At 43.4% G+C, this 25,852-nt stretch overlaps 1 protein-coding gene across 1 annotated transcript in view; it reads left to right on the top strand.

The window, feature by feature from the left end:
* The first annotated feature begins 862 nt into the window (after positions 1-862).
* Positions 863-25,852, top strand: part of DCHS2 (dachsous cadherin-related 2) — a 347,149-nt gene continuing 322,159 nt past the window's right edge. The window contains exon 1 of the mRNA XM_040251351.1: positions 863-3,241. Within this exon, the coding sequence (XP_040107285.1) occupies positions 1,235-3,241 (2,007 nt within the window). The 5' untranslated portion in view covers positions 863-1,234. The remainder of the gene's footprint in view (positions 3,242-25,852) is intronic.

A 25,852-nucleotide genomic window follows, 5' to 3' on the forward strand; every position in this document is an offset into this window, starting at 1 on the left:
GTCTTTCTGCCCATAAATCAGCATCGTAAACCATCCTGGAAGTGTTGTGATGGCGCTGAATGCATAAAAAGGGTTCGCAAGCCGAATCTATTGTCATCATTGCCGGTAGCAGAGGGGAGTGATAAGTCGCTCACACGGCTAGCCGAGTGGGAGCGCGGCACAATAAAGCTTGGTTTGTACCATGTGTGCCACAGATTTCTCGGGTTTCTCGAAGGTTTTTTCCAAGTTCCGCCTTCTCCCCCTTTGCAGTCATTCCGGCCCCAGCTGTGCATCGGCCTTTGACTCCATCTGTCCTTCCGCTGGGGACGAGTCTTTCTCGCCACATGGAGAACACAAGTTTGGCTCTCCAGTGTAATGATAACCCCCCGCCCTCTCCGCTCGGCAGGAGCTCCCCAGCGTCAGGCCCGCTGCAGAGCCAGTCTCAAGGATGGAGCGGGGAGGGCTGCCCGCTCACCTTCCCCACCCCTAGCCACTCTCACGCCTAGCCCAGCCTGCGCGATCCCCACGCGCCCCACGGTCCCCATCTCCGGCTCCTCTCACGTTTTCTCTCCTCTCCTCCCCCCCAGCCTGACCAAGAACGTGCCCAGCTGCAGCTGCGCCTCGCAGGTGGGAGTTCGCCCGAGTGTGCGGGCGCGTCACGACGCGCGGAGGAGAACAGGCGGGAGGCGCGCGGTCCCCGGCGTCCCGAGACGCGGCGGGCGCGGCCGCCCCAGAGCCGCTGACTGTGCTGCAGTCGAATCCGCCTCTCCCTTCCTCCCTTCCGCTCCGGCCCCGCGACCTCCCGCCCTTACCTTACCCTCTTCCCCGGCCCGACCCCCAGCTTCTCCGTGTGTGCGCGCTTTAAATAATTTCATCCTTTTTGGCAAAGGAAATAATGCACCTGACTTTACCAGGGGGGAACAACCAGCCGAGCCGAACAAGGAACAGATGTCAAAGGAATAAAAGGAGAGAGAAAAAGAGATGAGACTCGTGTAAAGAGATCTAGGGGCTCAAAAGGTGGCTGACAGCGGCGGAAGCGGCTCGAGCTCCCCCGGCCTGTCTGCGCGAGCTGCGGGAGGAGGACGTCTCCACCAGTTGCAGATGTAACCACGGGAACTCCTGCGTCTGTCGGTTTGTTTGCCAAACAAAGTCTTTTCTTCTTTGGCTCAGACACCGAAGAGGCTCCTGGATTTTTCTGCCACTCCGCCACAAGCTAGCAGTTACCCGGGAGCCTTCCCAAGGAGCTGGCGGAGACATGAGCCCTTCAGGGCGGAGGATGGGTGAAGGGCGTCCAGCCTGGAAGCGCCTCCTGCTCCCTGGAAGCGGAGGGTCACCTCGCAGGCGGCAGGGCGGCGGCGCCGGGGCGCAGCGTTTCCTGCTCGGGCTCTGCGTGCACGCGTGGCTGTGGGCGGCCTCAGGCTCGTCTGCTCAGGTGTTCAACCTCAGCCTTTCCGTGGACGAGGGCCTTCCTCCAGACACTCTGGTCGGCGACATCCGCGCGGGGCTGCCGGCCACGCAGCAGCAGCAGGAGGGGGGCGGCTTCTTTCTGTCTGAGGATTCCGATGACTCTCCGCTGCTGGACGACTTCCAAGTTCACCCGGACACAGGCATTATCCGCACTGCTCGGCGCCTGGACCGCGAGCGGCGCGACCACTACAGCTTCGTGGCCGCCACGCTGCTGGGCGCGGTGGTGCAGGTGGAGATCCAAGTCAACGACGTGAATGACCACTCGCCCCGCTTTCCCCTGGATTTCCTGCAACTCAACGTCTCCGAGCTCAGCCCACCAGGTACCGCCTTCCGCCTGCCAGGCGCCCGAGACCCAGACGCTGGGCTTTTCAGCATACAGGGCTACACCTTGGTGCAACCGTCCAACCCGTCTGAGGACCCCGCAGGACCTTTCTTCCAGTTGCGCTACGGGGCCCCGGGGTCGCCGCCGTCCTCGTCGCACCTTGAGCCTCTAGACGTGGTGCTGCTTCGGCGCTTGGACCGAGAGGCGGTGGCGGCACACGAGCTGCAGATTGAGGCTTGGGACGGCGGTCGCCCGCGGCGCACAGGCCGCCTGCGAGTGGAACTGCGCGTGCTGGATGAGAACGACAACCCTCCGGTCTTTGAGGAGAGCGAGTACCGCGCCGCGGTTCGCGAGGACGCTCGGCCCGGCACCGAGGTGTGTCGCGTGCGCGCCACCGACCGTGACCTGGGGCCCAACGGCCACGTGCGCTACAGCATCCGCTCCCGGCAGGCTCCCGGGGCAGGTGGTAGCGGCGGGGCGCTGGGCGACGCGGCCTACTTCGTGGTGGAGGAGCTGAGCGGGGTGGTGCGGGTGCACAGGCCGCTGGACCGCGAGGCGCAGGCCTGGCACCAGCTGGTGGTGGAGGCCCGCGACGGAGGCGTCGAGCCCGAGGTCGCCACCGTGCGCGTGTCCATCGCGGTGCTGGACGTGAATGACAACCCGCCCGCCATTCATCTACTCTTCCTCACCGAAGGAGGCGCCGCGCGCGTCTTCGAGGGCGCTCGAGTCGGCGACTATGTGGCTCGGGTCTCGGTGTCAGACGCGGAAGGTGACCCAGAGAAGGAAGGGGAGGCCGCCGCGGAGCTCAGTGGAGGCCTCGGAGTCGGGAGCGTCTCTCTGACCTTGGAGGGCGGTGAGGGAGCCTTTGTGCTGCGGTCCGGAGGCTCCCCAGGAGTATTTTTCCTTTGCGTCGAGGGGCCCCTAGATAGGGAGAGCCGAGACCTGTATGATTTGCGACTGGTGGCCACAGATGCGGGATCCCCGCCGCTGAGCACCGAGGAGACGCTGCTCCTCCGGGTTGCTGACCTCAATGATCAGCCACCTCTCTTCAGCCAGGAGCATTACTGGGCCTCGGTGTCCGAGGCCGCGGCTCCCGGCACCACGGTTTTGTGCGTCAGCGCCTCAGACGCAGATGAGCCTGGCACGGACCATGCCAGGCTGCGCTACGCGCTGCTCCCCCTCCCCGCACTCTGCAACCCAGAGGTTCCGAGGCACCCCGCTGAGTGCGGACCATCCTTCAGCATTGATCCCGAGAGTGGTGTGATCAGCACCACCCGGAGCCTGGACCGAGAGGCGCAGGAGGCCGTAGAACTGAGAGTGGTGGCCCACGACCTTGGAGAGCCCCCGCTCTCGGCCACCTGCCTGGTGAGCATCGCCGTGGACGACGTGAATGACAACGAGCCCGTTTTCCTGAAGCAAGTGTACAACGCCACGCTTCCGGAGCACGCCCCAGTTGGGCACTGCTTTCTGCAGGTGAGCACATCAGGCCTGCGGATCAAGGGGAGGCCTGGGAAGGGATGGAGAAGCTCTAAGTTCAGAAAGGATTTGTGTGTGTGTGTGTGATGTGGACAGTTATACTCGAGCTCAGAAAGCAGAGGACATGGGCTCTGGTTCCTGCTCTGCAGGGAGATGAATGGGTGGCCTCCCAGCATCTAGCCCTTCTGCTGGGGCTTGAACTGAATGGTCACTTAAGATCTTTTCTGTTTCACATGATATTTGGATCTTGATTTTGCCTATGGAATTCTGATTTCCCTCTGTCTGGATCTGAGCACCCAAACTGGTTTGGGAGGAGCCACCGACTCTCAGTTTTGCTTCTGAACAGTGTGCAGATGGCAGTGTCTTCTGTATTTGAACACCATCATGTCCACCCTGGGGGCGTAAGGTGGCCCTCACAGGTCAGTTTTTCAAATAAGCAAGCGTGTGGCCTTAAACACTGAAACTCTTTTGAGTAGCCATTTACAGAGACTTATTACACACTGTCCTACCTTCTTTGGAAATTTACAATATCTAGTTGAGGATACCAAGTCATTTTTACCAGTTTTATCAGACCTCCAATGATGTCTTCAAGACTCTGAGGAGGGGCAAGTTTCAATCATCCTTTATAAAATCGGTGATATCCTTCATCCTTTATAAAATCAGTGATATCCTTTACAAATGGATCTCAGAATGTGTAATATGTACCCTTCTAGCAGTAATTCTTATGGCTTCCAATTTCCTAGTAGTTATCTGAAGTTATCTGATGTGAGATAACAAACTGGATTTCCAAGACTGTTTTATTTACACCAAGATGATCTGAGTGAATAACTTGAACCTGAGAGGCTAACTAGTGATCAAAGCTGTAAAGTGCCGTTTAGCTCTCAGGCTGGGTTGTTTTAAGACCTCTGTAGCTTATTTCTTGGTTCTTAGAGGGTGAGGCTAAAGCCTTATAAGTCATGTCTCAATAACCTTTAGATAATTTAAGATGCCATTATATTTTAAACATGAGTTACCTGACTGGTTTGCTGTCTTTTTTTAATCCTTTGTATCTTAGGTAAGTGGTATAGATAATAATCTCTACCACTTTCTCTGGCATGATTGGCAACTCATTAGTTGCTAGGTAATTAAAAGAAGGCTTGAAAATCAATTAATGCTTGCTGCTGAAAGAGATAGATCTGTGAATGCCGATGGAAGTTTATTTACATCTCAAGCAGAGTCTGATACGATGAGGGTTGGCTGGTCCTTCTCCATCCAAGGTAGGCCAGGTCTGGGGATGTCTATCCGTGTCCTGCTGGTCAGAGCTTAGGTCCATCAGTGTCCTGCTGGTCAGAGCCTAGCTATATGGTGTACCGCAAAGGTGGCTGAGAAACAGAGAGGGCCACAAGGCTGTTGGTGGGGACTGATCGGGTCTGCCACAGATGTAAAAAACTGAGGTCATTGGCATGGAGAGGTTGGATTAGATAATTTCTAAGATTTCTTTCATCTGAAAGAGCTTAAAGGTCTTGGTACAAAACAGTACAACTTGACTCTATTTGAAGGAAAATAAGCAGGGTGGATTAATTGTAATTTCTTTGACTAGAACTTTTTAAAATTGTGAGATGACTGTGCCATGAGGTGTGAGTTTATCCCATTATTATGACTTGATATGTGGGTATGGATCCATTATGGTGAACTCAACTTGGCTCAAGTATAAGATTGCATCTTCAATCAAAAAAAAAAAAAAAAAAAAAACACCTTCAGGTTACAAAGTATTGTTGTAGGTATTAATAGTATTAAATGGTGCTGATTAGAGTTTCTAGAAATTCCAACAGTTCAGGCCCTGTAGATTACAAAGCCTTATCCGCAGTGCTCTGGCGGCCTCGCCGCAGTAGCTGTGTGAACTTTCTGCACTGCAGCAGCTCTCTGGCTGACTCTGTCCCCTCGGCTTCTCACCTGTCCTCTGTTTGCTTGCCGTCTCTTTGCTCTCTATGTTTCTTTGCACTGCTTTGCAAAAACAAGCCTTCCCATTTCTCTGGACCTCATGGCCTCTCTCCTCTCTCCTGGAGCTGTTTCATTGCGTCATCTTGGTGCTTACAACCAAACCTTTCTGCTGTCCTCCACAGTTTTCAAATGTCAGAACTGCTCAGCTCTTCTTGGTCAGAATCAAAGGAAAAACACAATGAGAAGCAACAGGAGAAAAAAAAAATTCCTTTCTTGGATTCCCTGTAAGGGAACACCATGTCACCTAATAAACTCAGAACCTTCAAGATGCCTTGGTGGTTAGTCTGGAGCATGAATCCCTGGGCTTTTTCTGCTCTTACTGCCATTTAGGGTCACCATTGCTGGCTGAATCCTTCCATAGTCTCAGACCCAGACAAGAACTTTCCAAAGACTTTAAGTGTGGGTCAGAACAAACAGATTTAATACAGAGGACAAGAACCAGTAGCCGGAGTTGGGTGTCCTCTAGCCCAAAAGGGTTTTCCCAGCCCTGAGGACACTCATCTGGGCTTTCGGTTCCTTGCTTTCCACTGCCCTCCACATGGAGAGCCCCTTCTTGACAACCTGTCCCCCCTACCCCCTGCCCCCCGGGATCTCCTTTCAGCAGGTCTTGATGCTTTCATGCTCACAGCAGGGAGGGATTTCTATTCTGCAATTGTCCTGGTGTTTTCCTCTGAGTTCTAATGTCCAGTACTGAAAGACTCCCTTTTTCTTCAGATGACTGTCAAAGAGACTGACTTCAGCCTCTCTCACTGGTGGGACTGACACTCTCTGCCCCACACTAAAGCCAACAGATGAGAACTGCATCAACAGCTTTTATCTTGCAACTAGATCTTCAGACAGTGTAACTGCAGCCTTCATACCTGAATCACATGAGTGCCGTAGCAAGATTATTCTCTTGTCCTTCCTCAAGTATTCGTATTGTATTCATTGACTAATTCATTTTCTTAATCAAACAACAGCATTCACTGAATAAGCAACATTCCATGAACAGTATTTCTTGGGTACCTATTCCAAGAATAGGTCTTGGTGCTAGAGAGGCAGCAGTGAGTATAATGGGTGGGTTCTCAGTACCAGCCAAGTGTGGAGTCCTAATTCCTTCATATCCCATCTCCTTTCTTCCTCCAAGTGAAGGCATATGCCCCGCCCCTTCTTGCTGATCACCTTTGCCCAGGTTCTGACCTCCCCTACCACTCTGCTAAATTCTGCCACTCCAAAAGCAGCTATGTTCTTCACTTTCTATCCAGTGGGCTTGCTTAGTTTAACCTGCCTCATTCTCTAAAGCTGCCCACTTCTTTCTTGAGTGTGTCTTCTTTACCACCTCCTGTCTCATTTGCATCCTCCGGGTGTCCCTCTTGTCAATTCCGTTTTTCCTCTTGTGTCCCCTACTCAGTGTGATAGAGGCATTCCCAAAGCTTTCTTCTTTCTCTCCCTTGCCTCTTTTTTTTTTTTTAATACTTTCTACTTAAACATTCCCAGAACTGCCACTTTTTTTTTTGGGTCTCTAACATTAACCTCCTTTATTAACTGTAGCTCAGATGGTAAAGAATCTGCTTGCAATGCAGGAGACCCCAGTTCAAGCCAGTCCCTGGGTTGGGAAGATCTCTGGGAGAAGGGAATGGCAACCCACTCCCGTATTCTTGCCTAGAGAATTCCATGGACAGACTGTGGGTTCCCAAAGAGACACGACTGAGCAACACACACACACACCCCAATTTTTTTACCTGCTATGTGTCTCTGCCTGGATGTATTTTCGACTTTTCAAAATCGACCACTTCACAAACCAAGGTCATTTTCCTTCGACTCTTTCTTTCTCACTCCCCCCAGCCCTGTCTTCATTAATCAGCTCCTTTTAAACACTTTCTATATTTTTTAATGGATCCTTTCTATGGTTGTGTTTATGCATTTGGTATGTGTGTGGGGCATGTGTTTTGCTGTTTGTTGGAGTGGCTGTGGTTTTCATTGTTGAGAATTATAAGGGTGAAGAGCAAGATCAGGTCTCATATAATTGGCTAATTAATTGATTATGTAAAAAAGTAGATTCCACAGGGGGGCATGGGAGACAGCACAGGCTGTGCTCATGTGTTTGCTATCCTGGGCTGACTCTGAGGAGCCTGACTCTGAGGGGTGCCCAGTCATTAAACACAGTATCTGCCATCTGGGAAGATGTGGGAGATGGGAAGGCCTGATGCCAACTGTGCTCTATGGGCTGAGGGGGCTAACCTCTATCTTGTTTCTGATTCATTATATCTTTGGGGGTTTCTTCCCTTTTATCAATCCCTATGGCAACCCACTCCAGTACTCTTGCCTGGAAAATCCCATGGACAGAGGAGCGTAGTGGGCTACAGTCCATGGGGTCGCAAAGAGTCAGACACAACTGAGCAACTTCACTATCAGCCTTTAGTAAATTCTTTCCAAATGTGTTGGTTTTGTCTCAGCTGTACTGTGGAGGTAAAAGTGGAGAACGTAAAACACTGCTGGGGGTGCAATGATTTAAGGGAAGGGTTATTAATTAGCTTTAGTCAGAGTATCCAGGGCTTGCAGCCCCTCTCCTGAAGCCTGAGAGGTGATGATGGCAAGGGATGCTGAGATAGGTGGTTCTTAGGAACAGTGTGAGGTCTTCTTTCAAGAGGCTGCCCTAGTGCCAGTCTGGGATTAAGATACTCTATAAAGGAAGATGTTTCCTCTCACCTTTGATTTCTCCCCAAATCTGACCACACTAGCTGCCAAGGGCTGCAGTGTTTCTTACTTTGGTCCTTTCACTTATACCCATTGTCACCACCCTAGTTCTGTCCACATCATTCCCTGTCTTCCCTTGCCTGTCCTTTTCACTGGAGAGATTTTAGGTGTATCTCGAAGGCTGCTTCCTTCCTCTAAACATTTCCTTGTCCTGACCAGCTCTTTTCTTGATGTTCCTTATGGTACTGCAGTTGTTTACCTGTGTTAGTAAGATGATGGATCGCAATTACCTTGTGCAGTTGCTATTTAATGGCATTTGAGTCCCTGTAATTCCTAGTGTCCTCAATCACATATACTAGAAGATCAATGCTTCTGTTAAATTGTATTGAAGACCATAATAAAAAGAGTTACTAGTCAGGGTTACAGCTCGTCAAGGTTTTTACTTTCTTGGTATTTTATTTGCATGTCTGTTAACTTTATTGTAAAGTTAATTTCCTGCATATATTATTGATCCTTTGGAATTTTATGGTCTGAATTGCCTTGTTTATCCCTCACCTTACTACAGACATACTCTTACTGCTTATTTTACATAGAAGTTTATGTACGTATGTCCTATGTGCTAGCTTTGATGGTCATAGAATTTATTACTGTCTATAACTATCTTACTCCTGCTCTTGTGAATGGACCTGACCTATCTGTGCGCATGTGCTGAAAGTGTATGGGATTTCCCCAGTGGTCATTTGCGCCCATCTCCAGGATGTGTCTGGATTACCTACAAACTGTCATTTCTCTGATTCTCTCTCTTCTGCTGGCCTTACATTACAGTTCCTGCATGTGCTGTGTGTGCCTCGGCTTTGCTTTGATAGCCTGGTTTATTATTTTATTATTTATCTATGCCTATGCTGGGTCTTGATTGCTGCACACAGGCTTCCTCTAGTTGTGGTGAGCAAGGACTCCTCTCTGGCTGTGGTGGGCTTCTCATTGTGGTGGCTTCCCTAGTTGTGGAGAATGGGCTCCAGGCATGTGGGCTTCAGCAGTTGCAGTATGAGGGCTTAGTTGCTCCATGCCATATGGAATCTTCCCAGAACAGGGATCAAAACTGTGTACACTGATTGGCAAGGAAACTCTTAGCCCCTGGACTGCCAGGGAAGTTCTTGATGATCTGTTTTAGGTGCTGGAGATTGGCTCTAGATTTCTCTGCAACTTCATTTTGGTACCCTTCCTCTCCTTGTCCCCATCAAGCTGCTGCCCAAGATCAGTAAGCTGGCTTCACCTCCTTTCCTCTTTTCCTGCTTGAGAAAGAGGATCATATAATTTGTTTGGCTATGTCATAGGAGGGGTATATCCTGGAATCTGTGGGATGCATCTCTACCTACACTCAATATTTAACTTGCCAGCATTTTGTCTCGTTCTTGATTCTAGAACTAGAGAAAGATGACTAATGTTACACTGTCGAAAGTGCTTAGCTTTGAAGACTAAAATTAGGCTTCGTGCAGTGGTGAAAGATACAGCTAGGCTGTGCGGTCAGTGCGCCTGGATTGAATCTCAGTGTCACTTACTGTCCATGTGACTTTGGGCACTGCACCTCTTGTTCTCATCTGGGAAATACGGATAATGATGGCTTCAGCTTGATAGAGTTTTTTTGTGCGTAATGAATTAGTATGTATATGCTTAAAATAATGCTTTACTCACATTAGGTGCTGGATATGTTATTTATTATTAAATGCTAGTAAAGAAGACTTATAGAAATGAAAAAGACAACTATTTTGCTGGATATAGTGGATGCTGAAGACTAATTAAAAATCACATTTCAAATAAAATTCTCTCACATGAAAAGATGTAAAAAGTAGCAGAAAAGATTTCAAATTTTCCATTTTCAGTCAGGTGTATGTGTCTTATACTGAAGGGAGAAATCTGTTTTGCTTACATTGGAAGCTTGCAACATCCCCTTATGGGTGTATAGAATCCCACCTGTCCTAAAGGAAGGTTCAGATGACCTTTCAATAGCTATTCTTCTCCCTCATCCTTTCCACAAAAATACCACTGTGAAAGTTTCAGAAAGACTAGGCAATGTGATGTCAGTTATGGCAAAGACCTTGGTGTGAAGGGTCCTCAGGGGTTCACCCCAGGTGTACCAAGTACCACCCTTAACTCAGGGTCATCGCCTGACCCCGCTCAGCTGTGCAGAGCATGATTCTGATCTACAAGTAACGATGTCTTTTTTGTATCGAGTTGTCATTAACATACCATATGATATTATTTTGAGGTGTTCAGCATAACAATTCAATATTTTTATACATTACAAAATGATCATCACAATAAATCCAGTTACAATCCATCATCATACAAAGTTGTTACAATATTATCAACTGTATTTCCTGTGTGTGCATTACAGCCCTGAGACTTATTTATTTTATAACAGGAAGCTGTTACCTGTTAGTCCCCTTTACCTATTTCACAAATCCCCCCACCTCATTCCCCTTTGGCAACTACCAGTTTGTTCTCTGTACTTACAAGTCTGTTCCTGTTTTATTTTAGTTTTTGAATTATACATACAAGTGAAATCACATGGTATTTGTCTTTCTCTTTCTAACATATTTAATTTAGCATAATACCCTCTGGATCCATCCATGTTGCCACAAATGGCAAGATTTCATTCTTTTTATGGCAGAGTAATATTCCAGTATATATATATACACATACACACTGTGTGTGTATATATATATGTATGTATATATGCTATATCTTTTGTATCCATCTGTTGTTGGACACCTACTTTGTTTCCGTATCTCAGCTATTGTAAATAGTTTTGCAGTGAACAAAGAAGAATATGTTTCTTTTTGAATTAATCTTTTCATTTTCTTTGGATAAATAACCAGAAGTGGAACTACTAGATCACATTGCCATTGTTCAGTCGTTTAGTTGTGTCTGATTCTTTGCAACCCCATGGGCTACAACATGCCAGGCTGCCCTGTCTTTCACTGACTCCTGGGGTTTGCTCAAACTCATGCCAGTTGAGTCAGTGCTGCCATCCAACAGTCTTATTCTCTGTCGCCCACTTCTCCTCCTGCCCTCAATCATTCCCAGCATTAGGGTCTTTTCAAATGAGTCAACTCTTCAAATTGGGTGACCAAAGTATTAGAGCTTCAGCATTAGTCCTTCCAATGAATATTTAGCACTGATTTCCTTTAGGATTGACTGGTTTGATTGCCTTGCTGTCCAAGGGACTCTCAAGACTTCTCCAACACCACAATTCGAAAGCATCAGTTCTTCGGCGCTCAGTCTTCTTTATGGTCCAAGTCTTACATCCATATATGACTACTGGAAAAGCCATAGATCTGGTTATATGGACCTTTGTCAGCAAAGTAATGTCTCTGATTTTTTTTTAATTAAAGAATTTTTTAAATTTTGCTATAATGTACATATATTTTAAGTATTTTTACTTGAGAGAAAAATCTTCAATAGAACTATTTGTGATCTACTGTACAATAAAATCAATTTTGGCTGACATGTATATGTTTCAAAATATCATCTAAAATTACCTAATTCCAATGACCTTTATTTTTTTTATTTTTACTTTTTACTTTTTATTTTTACTTTATTTTGCTTTACAATACTGTATTGGTTTTGCCATACATTGACATGAATCAGCCACGGGTGTACATGAGTTCCCAATCCTGAACCCCCCTCCCACATCCCACCCCATATTATCTCTCTGGATCATCCCCGTGCACCAGCCCCAAACATCTGCCTTTTAATACACTGTCTAGGTTTGTCCTGGCTTTTCTTCTAAGGAGTTCAGTTCAGCTCAGTCGCTCAGTCATGTCTCTTTGAGACTCCATGGACCCCAGCAGGCCAAGCTTCCCGTCTGTTACCAACTGCTGGAGTTTACTCAAACTGATGTCCATTGAGTCAGTGATGTGATCCAAACATTTCATCCTTTGCATCCCCTTCTCCCACCTTTAATCTTTCTCAGCATCAGGGTCTTTTCCAATGAGTCTTCTCTTTGCATCAGGTGGCCAAAGTATTGGAGTTTCAGCTTCAGCATGAGTCCTTGCAATGAATATTCAGGACTGGTTTCCTTGAGGATTGACTGGTTGGATCTCCTTGAAGTTCAAGAGACTCTCAAGAGTCTTCTCCAGCACCACAGTTCAAAAGCATCAATTCTTCGGCACTCAGTTTTCTTTATGGTCCAACTCTCACATCCATACATGACCACTGGAAAAGCCATAGTTTTGACAATATGGAGCTTTGTTGGCAAAGTAATGTCTCTGCTTTTTAATATGCTGTCTAGGTCAGTCAGAGCATTTCTTCCATGGAGAAAGCGTCTTTTAATTTCATGGCTGCAGTCACCATGGAACATTCTGCAAGAGATGGGAATACCAGACCACCTAACCTGCCTCTTGAGAAGTCTGTATGCAGGTCAGGAAGCAACAGTTAGAACTGGACATGGAACAACAGACTGGTTCCAAATAGGAAAAGGAGTACGTCAAGGCTGTATATTGTCACCCTGCTTATTTAACTTCTATGTAGAGTACATCATGAGAAATGCTGGACTGGAAGAAACACAAGCTGAAATCAAGATTGCTGGGAGAAATATCAATAACCTCAGATATGCAGATGACACCACCCTTATGGCAGAAAGTGAAGAGGAACTAAAAAGCCTCTTGATGAAAGTAAAAGAGGAGAGTGAAATAGTTGGCTTAAAGCTCAACATTCAGAAAACGAAGATCATGGCATCTGTTCCCATCACTCCATGGGAAATAGATGGAGAAACAGTGGAAACAGTGTCAGACTTTATATTTTTGGGCTCCAAAATTACTGCAGATGGTGACTGCAGTCATGAAATTAAAGGACGCTTACTCCTTGGAAGGAAAGTTATGACCAACCTAGATAGCATATTCAAAAGCAGAGACATTACTTTGCCGACGAAGTTCCGTCTAGTCAAGGCTATGCTTTTTCCAGTAGTCATGTATGGATGTGAGAGTTGGACTGTGAAGAAAGTTGAGCACTGAAGAATTGATGCTTTTGAACTGTGGTGTTGGAGAAGACTCTTGAGAGTCCCTTGGACTGCAAGGAGATCCAACCAGTCCATTCTGAAGGAGATCAGCCCTGGGGTTTCTTTGGAAGGAATGATGCTAAAGCTGAAGCTCCAGTACTTTGGCCACCTCATGCGAAGAGTTGACTCATTGGAAAAGACTTTGATGCTGGAAGGGATTGGGGGCAGGAGAAGAAGGGGACGACCGAGGATGAGATGGCTGAATGGCATCACTGACTCGATGAACGCAAGTCTGAGTGAACTCCGGGAGTTGGTGATGGACAGAGAGGCTTGGCGTGCTGCGATTCATGGGGTCGCAAAGAGTCGGACACAACTGAGTGACTGAACTGAACTGAACTGAAGGCAGGTATGACCATGGACATGTTTCTGGCCTTCCAAGTGAAACCATTAACCTCAGATTGGAACTTGAACACATGTGCTAGGACTCACACCCGGTCAAAACCCAGTTTGAGACTCAAACCCACGAGACCAGGACTTGCCCAGCCAAAACCCACAGTCTTTCAACTGAGGCCACAAACCTGGTTTTACCACCTGATGAAGTTCTACTTCTTAATGTCTCATGGAAAAGAGAATTCAATGAGAGGCAAAGTGATAGGTAAGAAGTGAATTTATTTAGAGAGAAACACTCTACAGAGTGTGTACCATCTCAAAAGGCAAGAGAAGCCTTCAGAGAAACACACTGCTGAGGCAAGAATGTGGGCCATTGCAGAAGGCAAGAGCGACCTCAAAATGTAGTGTGGTTAGCTTTTATGGGCTGGCTAATTTCACAGGCTCATGAGTGGGAGGATTATTCCAACTGTGTTGAGGAAGGGGCAGAGATTTCCAGGAATTAGGCCATCACCTAATTTTTGGTCTTTGAGGGTTGGTCTTGGAACTGTCAGGGCACCTCTGGGCATGTCATTTAGCTTGCTGATGTGTTACAATGAATGCATACTGAAGACCAGGGTCTAGTTGAAGTTCACTTGCTTGCCATCTTGGATCCATTTGATTCTAATCAGTTTCTGTTGTGTTCTTGTGCTATGTCATTCTTTCAAAGGTTATGCTGTGCCCCCTTCCCTCCCCATTGCACAAGATCAAGTGTATTTCATAATAAAGAAGCACCCCAGGCTTTGTCTTGCTGTATTTGACTCTGCAGATGTAAATTATCTTAGCAAAAGAGGAAAACATTGACATCCTAGGATGTGGCTGACTTGTATATCATTTTCTTATTGCTTATCCTGAGAAATTCTCATTTTCATTCAGTACTGGAAGTTGGGCAAAGGGAAAGAAGAGATATTTTGAATTTTCCTTTAATTAAAATCAAGGGGAATAATATCATTACAGTACTCTTTAACAAACATTTATTGATACACATTGAGTGGTTTTGAATAATTTCATTCATTCAAGTGAATAATGACAGAAAACAGATACAATGAGAGAAAAAACTGACATCAATTAAAATTTATTTGGCTACCTCCTTTAAGAAAGCTGAACATAACAGATCATTCTGTAGAAGTTCTTTTGCATATCAAAATTGGAAACTTAGAGATTAAATTCAGTCATCCCTTGATATTTGGGGAGTATTGGTTCCAGGGAGTTTTGTATCCACAGATACAAAAATCTTGAATGATAAAGTTTCCTCATATAAAGTGATGCTGTAGTGTTATATTAAGGTAAATTTTTTTCCAGTTATATTTTTATATATTGAGATATTTCATGTAGCCAGTACGTTATTTGGTTATGCTCACTTTTATCACAGCTTTGTTGTGGCAAAGGGGCTTGCATAACTCAAGGAAGCCAAGAACCATGCCATGTAGGGCCATCCAAGACAGATGGGTCATAGTGAAGAGTTCTGACAAAACATGGTCCACTGGAAGAGGGAATGGCAAACCGCTTCAGTATTCTTACATGAACATGAACAGTATGAAAAGGTGAAAAGATATGACACTGGAAAGTGAGACCCCCAGATCAGAAGGTGTCCAGTATGGTGCTGAGGAAGAGCAGAGGGCAATTACTAACAGCTCCATAAAGAATGAAGTGGCTGGGCCAAAGTGGAAACAGTGCTCAGTTGTGGATATGTCTGATGGTGAAAGTAAAGTCCAGTGCTGTCAAGAACAATATTCCATAGGAACCTAGACTGTTAGGGTCATGAATCAAGGTAAATTGTAGGCAGTCAAGCAGAAGGTGGCAAGAGTGAACATCAACATTCTAGGGTTCAGTGAACTTACATGGATGGGAATGGGCGACTTTAATTCAGATAACCATTATATCTACTACTGTGGGCAAGAATCCTTTAAAAGAAATTGAATAGCCATCACAGTCAACAGAAGAGTTCCAAATGCAGTACTTGGGTGCAATCTCAAAAATGACAGAATAATCTTGGTTCGTTTCGAAGGCAGACCACTCAATATCATAGTAATCCAAACACTTTGCCCCAAACACTGATGCTGAAGAAGCTGAAGTTGACTGTTTCTGTGAAGACCTACAAGACCTTCTAGAACTAACACCAAAAAAGATGTCCTTTTCATCATAGGGGACTGGAATGCAAAGGTAGACAGTCAAGAGATACCTGGGGTAACATGCAAGTTTGGCCTTGGAGTATAAAATGAAGTGGGACAAAGGCTAACAGAGTTTTGTCAAGAGAACACAATGGTCATAGCAAATACCCTTTTCCAACAACCCAAGGGATGACCCTACACATGGACATCACCAAATGGTCAATACCAAAATCAGATTGATTTTATTCTTTGCAGACAAAGGTGGAAGAAGCTCTTTGCAGTCAGCAAAAATAAGACCTGAAGATGACTGTGGCTCACATTATCAGCTCCTTATTGCAAAATTCACACTGTAATTGAAGAAAGTAGGGAAAACCATTCAGATGTGACCTAAATCAAATTCCTTATGATTATACAGTGGAGGTAATGAATAGATTCAAGGGATTAGATCTGGTAGCCTGAAGAACTACGGATGGAGGTTAGTATCACTGTATAGGAGGCAGAGACCAAAACCATGCCATAGAAAAAGAAACGCAAGAAGGCAAAGTGGTTGTCTGAGGAGGCTTTACAAATAGCTGAGGAAAGAAGAGAAGCAAAAAGCAAGGGAGAAAGGGAGAGATATACCCAACTAAATGCAGAGTTCCAGAGAATAACAAGAAAGATAAGAGGGAAAACACTTCAAAAAGCAGAGGAAAAAAGTAGTAGAATGGGATAGACTAGAGATCTCTTCAAGAAAGTTGGAAATATCAAGGGAACATTTCATGCAAGACTGGGCACCATAAGGGCAGAAATTTTGTAAGGACCTAACAGAAGCAGGGGAGATTAAGAAGAGGTGTCAAGGATACACCGAACCATACAGAAAAGATCTTAATGGCCAGGATAACCACCATGGTGTGGTCACTCACCTAGAGCCAGACATCCTGGAGTGTGAAGTCAAGCAGGCCTTAGGAAGCATTACTAGGAACAAAGCTAGTGGAGGTGATGAAAATTCAGTTGTGCTATTTCAAATCCTGAAAGATGATGCTGTGAAAGTGCTGCAATCAATATGACAGCAAATTTGGAAAACCCAGCCGTGGCTAGGGGACTGAAAAAAGTCAGTTTTCATTTCAATCTCACAGAAGGGCAGTGCCAAAGAATGTCCAAGCTACCGTACAGTTGTGCTCATTTCACCTGCTAGAAAGGTACTGGTCAAAATCCTTGAAGCTAGCTTAAACTTGAACCAAGAGCTTCCAGCTGTACAAGCTGGATTTAGAAAAGATAGAGGAATCTGAGATCAAATTGCCATCATTTGCTGGATCATAGAGAAAGCAAGAGAATTCCAGAAAAACATCTACTTCTGCTTCATTTTGTATGCTAAAGCCTTTGGCTGTGTGGATCACGCAAACTGTGGGAAATTCTTAAAGAGATGGTAACACCAGGACACCTTACTTGTCTTCTGAAAACCAGTATGTAGGTCAAGAAGCAACAGTTAGAACTGGATATGGAACAACTGACTGGGATGTACGTTGTCACCCTGTTTATTTAACTTCTATGCAGAGTACATCATCAGGCTGTATGAGTCAAGATTGCCAGGGAAAATATCAGCAACTTCAGATATGGAGGAGGGCACGGCAACCCACTCCAGTGTTCTTGTTTAGGAAATCCCATGGACAGAGGAGCCTGGCAGGCTACAGTCCATGGGGTCCTGAAGAGTCAGGACACAACTGAGTGACTAAGCATAGCACAACACTGCAACCCAGACAACAGATGAGTCAATGGTGGTTCCCTTTATATGGGATTCCCTGCTAGTGCAGCTGGGAAAGAATCTGCCTGTGATGCAGGAGACCTTGGTTTGATTCCTGGGTTGGGATGATTCCCTGGAGAAGGGATAGGTTACCCACTCCAGTATTCTTGGGCTTCTCTGGTGGCTCAGATGGTAAAGAATATGCCTGCAATGCAAGAGACCTGGATTCGATCCCTGGGTTGGGAAGATCCCTTGGAGGAGGGCAAGGCAACCCACTCCAGTATTCTTGCCTGGAGAATCCTCATGGACAGAGGAGCCTGGAAGGCTATAGTTCATGGGGTTGCAAAGAGTCAGACATGACTGAGTGACTAAGCACACTCAGATATGCAGATGATGCCATGCTAATGGCAGAAAGTGAAGAGGAACTAAGGAGCCTCTTGATGAGGTGAAAGAGAAGAGTGAAAAAGCTGACTTGAAACTCAGCATTAAAAAATCTAAGATCACAGCATCCAGTTCCATCATTTCATGGCAAATAGAAGGGAAAAAAGTGGAAACAGTGACAGATTTTATTTTCCTGGGCTCCAAAACCCCTTCAGATAGTGACTGCAGCTATGAAATTAAAAGATGCTTGCTCCTTGGAAGGAAAGCTATGACAAACTTAGACAGAATATTAAAAAGCAAAGACATCACTTTGCCGACAAAAGTCTGTGTGTTCAAAGCTATGGTTTTTCCAGTAGTCATGTAGGGATGTGAGGGTTGGACCATAAAGAGGGCTGAGTGCCAAAGAATTGATGCTTTTGAATTATAGTGCTAGGGTAGACTCTTGAGAGTCCCTTGGACAGCAAGGAGATCAAACCAGTCAATCCAAAAGGAAATCAACCCTGAATATTCATTGGAAGAACTGATGCCGAAGCTCCAGTACTTTGGCCACCTGCTGCAAAGAGCTGATTAATTGGAAAAGATCCTGATGCTGGGAAAGATTGAAGGCAAGAGGAGAAGAGGATGGCAGAGGATGAGATGGTTAGATAGCATCACTGACTTAATGGACATGAATTTGAGCAAACTCTGGCAGATAGTGTAGGACAGGGGAGCCTGGCCTGCTGCAGCCCATGGAGTCGCAAAAAGTTGGACACAGTTTAGTGACTGAACAACAACCACTATAGAAATTTAGCCTATGTTTTCTATTCTAAAGTATGGTGGTAATTTTTAACTGTTGATTTGGGGGGGATGGTATTGTTGGTTTGTATCTGTGTGTGTGTGTGTGTGTGTGTGTGTGTGCACACGCTTAGTTACTCAGTCAAGTCCAACTCTTTGAGACCACATGGACTGTATCCAGCCAGGCTCCTCTTTTCATGGGATTAGCCCAGCAAGAATACTTGAGTGGGTTGTCATTTCCTACTCCAGGTGATCTTCCTGACCCAGGGATGGAACCTGCATCTTCTGAGGCTCCTGCATCTGCAGGCCGTTTCTTTACCACAGAGCCACTTGGGAAGCCCTATTGTTTACTTCATACTAGATCATCAGACAAGAAAATACTGTTCACCTGATGCTTTTGAGGAGTTTATTGTGGCAAAAAGTGAGTAGGACTTATAGTATGGCTGGTGCTCACAAGGTTAGCAGAGAGTAAAGAACAAAACAGGACCTGAGGTGATTTCTCATCCTGGTTTGATTCCTGGCTGTTAATTTAAAAACTCGGTTTAATACAAGAGATTGTCATTTACCTTTAAAAGTTCTTTTGCTCATAGTATTCTGAAAGTTCTTTCCTTTTTCATTTATATTAAGTATGTAGAAGTAGCCAGTGTTATGGATATATTTTCAAGAGATTAAATATTATTTCTAGGCTTACCATAAGTAGACTTACTATTTGATTTTCAGCAGTTGTCTAGTTATAAACTTCTCATACAGTATACTTCTTTTGATTTCTACATTTGGAAACACAGAGGAAGTTATTATTTACACAGAGGTTGACTTGTCTAGTTTTTAAGAATGTCTATTATAAAAGAACCCAGTGTTGAGGTAAAGACCCATCTAAGCTTATGCACTGTTTACTTGCCTTTGAAGTTTGTGTTATTTTAAGTACTGATCTGTTCAAAATAATACAAAGGCTGCTCTGTTATATGATGAATAAACAAGAACATGGTATTTCAGTGTTGGCAGATACTTGATTTCCTGGACTCATCTTACAAAAACTTTTATGTGGTGTTTTCCTGTGTAGAGTCTAATTGTCATGCTCATGTCTGGCTGTCAGTGTGGAGCATAAAGAGGAGAGGTGACAGGAAGGGCAATTTATTAAGTTTGATACTTACCAACTAATGTACTCTAGGTAATTTGCATTAAAATATAATTCTTGCATTAAAATATAATTCTATGTATATTACAGTATACTTCTAATATCACAAAATCTTTGAATCTTAGTACAGAGGGATGGTGGGAGGAGGGAGGGGTGTTCAGGATGGGGAACACGTGTATACTTGTGGCAGATTCATGTTGATGTATGGCAAAACCAATATAATATTGTAAAGTAATTAACCTCCAATTAAAATAAATAAATTTATATATAAAAAAATGAAAGATAATTTTTTTTAACATGGTAATACTCTTTTTTGCCATGTATGCTGAGAAGTACAATTGTGCTCTTTTCTAAATTCATAACATCTTACTGGAGTAGGTAAGAAGCCAATCCTTTCTCCAGGGAATCTTCCTGACCCAAGGATTGAACCTGGGTCTCCTGTATTGCAGGCAGATTCTTTACCACTGAGCCACCAAAGAATCCCCTTAAGGGGCTGTTGCTTTGCTATTATTTCTCTAAATCCACTTTAACATATGAAGTAGAGTTACCACTTTTGTCTGTCATTTGTGAAGGTAACTTTTCCTTTCTTTAAAGGATAAAGTTTAAGCTTATTCCACTTTTAAAGAGAGATCATTCTAGAAGCTATGTTTTCCTTATTTTTAAATAAACTTTTTCTACCTCATTCTTTATTTTCTCTATTCCTAAGATTTTAAATACACCTGAAGTCTTATGTCTGTGTTCATTTTTCTTTTCAATAATTTTATCTTTAGTTCTTCAGGTCAGATGATCTCTGTTGCTTTAATTTCAAGTTCACAGTTTTATTCCTCATCTCTATTCTACTGTTAAGCACCTCCAACAATTTTTAAACAAATTTCAGGTATATTTTTTATTTGTAGAACTTATATTTTGTTTATTTTGTAGTTTCTTTCTCTGCTAAAATCCCCTAACTTTTCATTCATTACAAAAATGAAACTATTTCATTTTTATTTCATATAGTTATAAAATATTTCTGAATTTTGACACCCAGATCATCCTATGGTTGGTCTCCTTGTTTTTTATATTTTGAAAACAGATCACATTTTCCTAGTTATTCATACATTGAATAATTTTACATTGTACTCTGGACATTGTGTACATTATGGTGTGGAAACTCTAGTACAATTTTACATTGTACTCTGGACATTGTGTACATTATGGTGTGTTCTTCTGAATAGTGTTGATTTTTTTTGTTGTAGCAGGCAGTTAATTTGGTTGGACTCAAACTGAAGACTCTAAATTTTGGGCAGCAGTGAAAATTCTAGTTCAGTTTTCTTAACTGGGTTTTTGCAATATGCCCCATACATGTATAGTTCAGGGGTCAATCAGAAATTTGGACTGGGTTTATATGGAGTTTGGGACTTGCCCGGAAGGCTTTCTCCTATCTGGGATTTTCCTACCACTTTGTAATGATTGTGGTTGCCCTAACCTCTGTACTAAGGTACTTCAGTCCAGGAATACTGTATGTTTCTGTTGATGACTTACACCTGTCCTTAGGTAACAGGGTAAAAAAATAGAATATATTAAACTTTAAAATAAAGGAAAACCTCCTGTAAGTCCATTTTTTCCAATTCTTTGACCCCTTCTGATGATTTTGCTGTTTTTATTCAGTCCCAAAAGCCTTCGTTTTTTTTTTTTTCTCCTATTTTATTTGGAGTTTATAGTTGTTAGAGTAGGTATTTGTGAGCATGTACTCAGCCATACCAAAAGCAAAACTCTTGCTTTCTTCTTAAATTCAAATTTTTATCAATTTCAATGGGATTCAGATGATTAAGACTTAATAGTAAGGCCCCTTATAATGTAAAGTCTATAGAATTTTACCCTGTTCATAATATGTTACGCTACAGTTGAGTGGCAACTAATGTGTATGGCTATAAATGTTTACTGATTCAGCATTTTATAGATTAATTAATGTTACTAGTAGAAGTTAGCAGCTTAAGATCCTTTAAGTATGTTTTAGATTCACTCATGCTCAATAAATAGTCTTATATATCTATAAGTCTAGAATCTTAATTAAATGGTCATCCTTCATTAAAAAGTAAACATAGAAACCAACTCTATGGATTGGTTGACAATATTTCCCACTATATTTAGGTTTGCCTGAGACATGTGGGAAGTGTAGTTCACTGTAACCCATTTTGGGAAAATAAGTCCTTAACAAGCCTTGTCCAAATGTGAGGAAACAGTTAGGATTATTAAAAATCATTAAGACTAAATGTTAATATGCCAAAGAAACTTTTGTTTAAGTAGAAATTAATTTTGCCATTTTTCTTTTTGTAAGTCAAAATTCTAGAGCCCAAATATCTCGCAACTTCTGTTGTTTAGATACTAAGTTGTATCTGAGTCTTGCGCAATTCCATGAACTGTAACCCCCCAGGCTTCTTTGTCCATGGGACTTCCCAGGTAAGAATGTTGGAGTGGATTCCTATTTTCTTCTCCAGATGATCTTCCTGACCCAGGGGATCAAACCCGCATCTCCTTCATCAGCAGGTGGATGGATTCGTTACCATTGAGCCACCAGGGAAGCCCTATCTCAACAGTTATCTTTTACTAAGTAGTTCATTGTTCTCTGATCATGTATCAACTAGAACCTAACATATCCTGTGATAATTACTTTCTTTCAAAAGCATCTGTAACACAGGCCTGATTATATTACTCATGAACTTGTTGTAAGGTCAAGTTCAAAGTCCTTGTCTAATCCATTCTCCCTGCTTTTCTATCCTTGCTCTGGGGAACTCTCCCCACCACCTTCACATCTCACCAAGGTGCTACACTCTTTCTTGCCTCAGGTGTTTGCTCTGTGTTATGACTGAATGTTCATGTCCCCTACAACCATACGTTGAAGCCCTCACCCCCTTGGAGTGGGGCCTTTGAGAGGTCTTGGTTTAGATGAGGTCTTGAGAGTGGGGCCCTGTGATGGGATAAGTGTCTTTATAAGAAGAAGAGAGGAGAACTTGCTTTCTCCGTGGTGTGAGGCCATCTGTAATTCAGGAGGAGTTCTCTCACTAGAACCAGACCATGCTTATCTTCAACTTCCAGCCTCCAGGACTTCAAGAGTAAATTTCTGTTTTTTAAGCCAGCCAGTCTGTATACTATGATAGCCAGAGCTGACTAATTAAGACACCAGTTTTCTCTTTGCTTGAAATGTGCTGTCTTGTCATCTCTACCATTGGGTCCCCCTTCCTCCAGCTTCTTTCACTTTTTAAAAAATTTTATTTTAAATATCACATCCTCGGGAAGACCTCTTTAACGATCTAAGCTTTCCATTTCACCTCTGTTTGTTAAGTCCGTCTTATAAACACCCATCGATTATACACATTATACAATAAACCTCTTTTGTAGTTTGCCTCACACAAGTAATCTGTGCGGTATTTGCTTCTTTGCTCATTGTAGGTTCAAAAGATGATGGCAGAGGCTTTATCTGTGGTGCTTACTGCTAAGTGCCTAGTCAAGTGCACAGTATGTAATAACAGTAGGATTTTTTCAGTGATAAAATGGAGTGATCTGCATGGTACTCACTTAAATGAATATTGACTGCTTCAGGAAAGGGCATCTCCTACAACATCCCTATGACTTTCCGAAAAGCACTGCTGCCATTGAAACAGCTAATAACAAACATTACAACACAGCAAGCCAACTCACATCCTCTTTATGTTACAATTTAGTGTCAGACACTTCTCATTTCACGTATAAAAACATGATCTCTGTCAGTACCTCTTTTTAGACTGTCAGAATATGAAGCTATGAATTTTGTATATTAGCAGAGTTATTTCTAGAGTATTTCTGTTTCTTAAACATCTCGCGTTAACAATCGGCTATTTAGTCCTCAAAGCTGTCTTAAAAGGCATGTATCTCTCACTGTTATCCAAAGAAATTGGGTAACTGATTTGAGAATATAGCAATATTTGAACTTTTTAGTTTATTCTATCGATTCTCTACCTTGAATAATAATTCAAACAAAACAGTTCAAAACTTAAAAGGGAGAGCAATTTTATTAAGTGCATTTCCTGTTTTTTTGGAGGCATGCCAATATTGTAATGCACTTTTCCAATCCTTTTAAGCAGAATATGAACTGGCTTATTCATAGCTATATGCTCACAGAGAAACTTGAGTCTGGCTCTGTGTGTTCTAAGCTGTGTTCTTTGAACCTCATTTTATTTATCTAGAAAATGGGATAATAATGTGTGCTTTAAAGTCTTAGTATGAGATTCAAAGATAACATATTTAAAACCCTAGCATATAGTAAATACTTAAAAAGTCATAACTATTATAAATAGAGACAGAAACCGAGCCAGATGGTATTCTTGGGACTGGTTCTTACTGAACCGAGTGATATTTTCCAGAGCAATGGAGGAAATATTTACCATAAAAAGGAAAATAGAATTTGAGCCCTCTGTCTGCAGTATTAATTTTCCTTATTTAAATTGATTTTCTAGGGTTTACTCATTTTATCCTAACAAATAATGAGATTGGGCATGGCCATAAACAATACATCCTAATCCTGAAAAAAATTAATTTTAAATATAGCCACATAAAATGCAAAAAAGCATGACTAATTTTTTCCTTTAAGCTTTCAGTTTATTAATTGTGTGAACCTACCCTTAACTTTATATCACTCTCCAAGGTTTAATTTCAAACTTTGATGATCAGAACTCCACAGTGTCAGACATTATAAGGTCCAGAGCTCCTCTGAAATATTAAGACTTCAGTTTAAATTGAAGTTCCTTTTTTCCTTTTTGATTTTGTTGGATTTGATCAAGTATATGAGTTTATAGAAAGCATTGAGTTCATTCATTCTTTTAATATTTATAGAGTGCAAAAATGGTTTTATTCCTTTGCTGAAAAATAACCTATAAATTATGATGATGTGATAGTAATCTTTTTAAGTATTAGCACATTAATTTTAATATAATTAGAACGTCAGAAATCATGTAAACCATAGCCTATTGTTTTTTACCTCATCGTTCTGCTGATTATATCTTAGGGAAAAGTGAAGAAAACATGATGTTATATGAAAGGGAATTCACTTTTTTAATGTATTTTTTATTAAAAAAATGTTTTTGGACCACAATGTGCAGCTTATGGGATCTTATTTCTCTGACCAGGGATTGAACCTGGGCTATGGCAGCGAAAGCCTGGAATCCTAATGACTAGGCCACCAGGGAACGCCTGTGAATTCGCTTCTTAATGAAAATTTTTCCTGTAAGAAAATGCACTCATAGTAATAGTTCATAATAAGCATTCATTGAATACTTATTATCCACAGGCACTGTTCTGAGAGATTTGAGTGAATTAACATGTTTCATTCTCGCAACACCGTGCATGGAAAGCCCTACTACTCTGTCCATCTCGTGGACAAGAATACTTAGCAGTGGACACACTGAGTATCTCAGCCACCGTTCCCTGGCCAGCGAGTGGCGGAGGAGTCAGGCTGCCTGGGAACAGATGGTGCTGAGATGGAAACTTGCACACAGGATGTTTCCTGGGGAGAGCTCCTGAGACCGGCACCTGGAAGGGAGGGAGGGAAGCAGCTGAGCCCAGGCGGATGGTGGTGCAGCTGCAGTGTTGACCTCAGCCTCCTCTTGGGAGCACTGGCTGCAGGAGTCGTTCAGATTTCTCCTTAGATGACGCTTGATTTGTTTGATTAATACGTGTATCGGTGTGCTTCTCCTTGGGTGTATCGTGTATGGGACTCTGTGGACTTCCTGAACTTGAGTGACTATTTCCTTTACTATATTAGGGAAATTTTTGACTAGAATCTCCTCAAGTATTTTCTCAGACCCTTTCTTTTGGTCCTCTTCTTCTGGTACTGCCATAACTCAAATGTTGGTGCACTTAATATTGTCCCAGAGGTCTCTGAGACTGTCCTCATTTTTTTAAAAAAATTCTTTCTTCTGCTTCAGTTATTTCCAGAATTCTGTCTTCCAGTTTGAGATACCCTTCGTCCAAGGTAAGGAGCAGCGGCTGTGCGTTGCTGGAGCAGCCGTGAAGAGATACCTAATGTCTAAGGTAAGAGAAACCCAAGTGAGGTGGTAGGTACTGCAAGAGGGCATCAGAGGGCAGACACACTGAAACCATAATCACAGAAAACTAACCAATCTGCTCACACTAGGACCACAGTCTCGTCTAACTCAATGAAACTAAGCCACCCAGCACGGGCGAGTCATGGTGGAGAGGTCTGACAGAATGTGGTCCGCTGGAGAAGGGAATGGCAAACCACTTCAGTATTCTTGCCTTGAGAACCCCATGAACAGTATGAAAAGGCAAAATGATAGGATACTGAAAGAGGAACTCCCCAGGTCATTAGGTGCCCAATATGCTATTGGAGATCAGTGGAGAAATAACTCCAGAAAGAATGAAGGGATGGAGC

Source organism: Oryx dammah, unplaced genomic scaffold (genome assembly GCF_014754425.2).
Source record: "Oryx dammah isolate SB20612 unplaced genomic scaffold, SCBI_Odam_1.1 HiC_scaffold_12, whole genome shotgun sequence".
NCBI lineage: Eukaryota > Metazoa > Chordata > Mammalia > Artiodactyla > Bovidae > Oryx > Oryx dammah.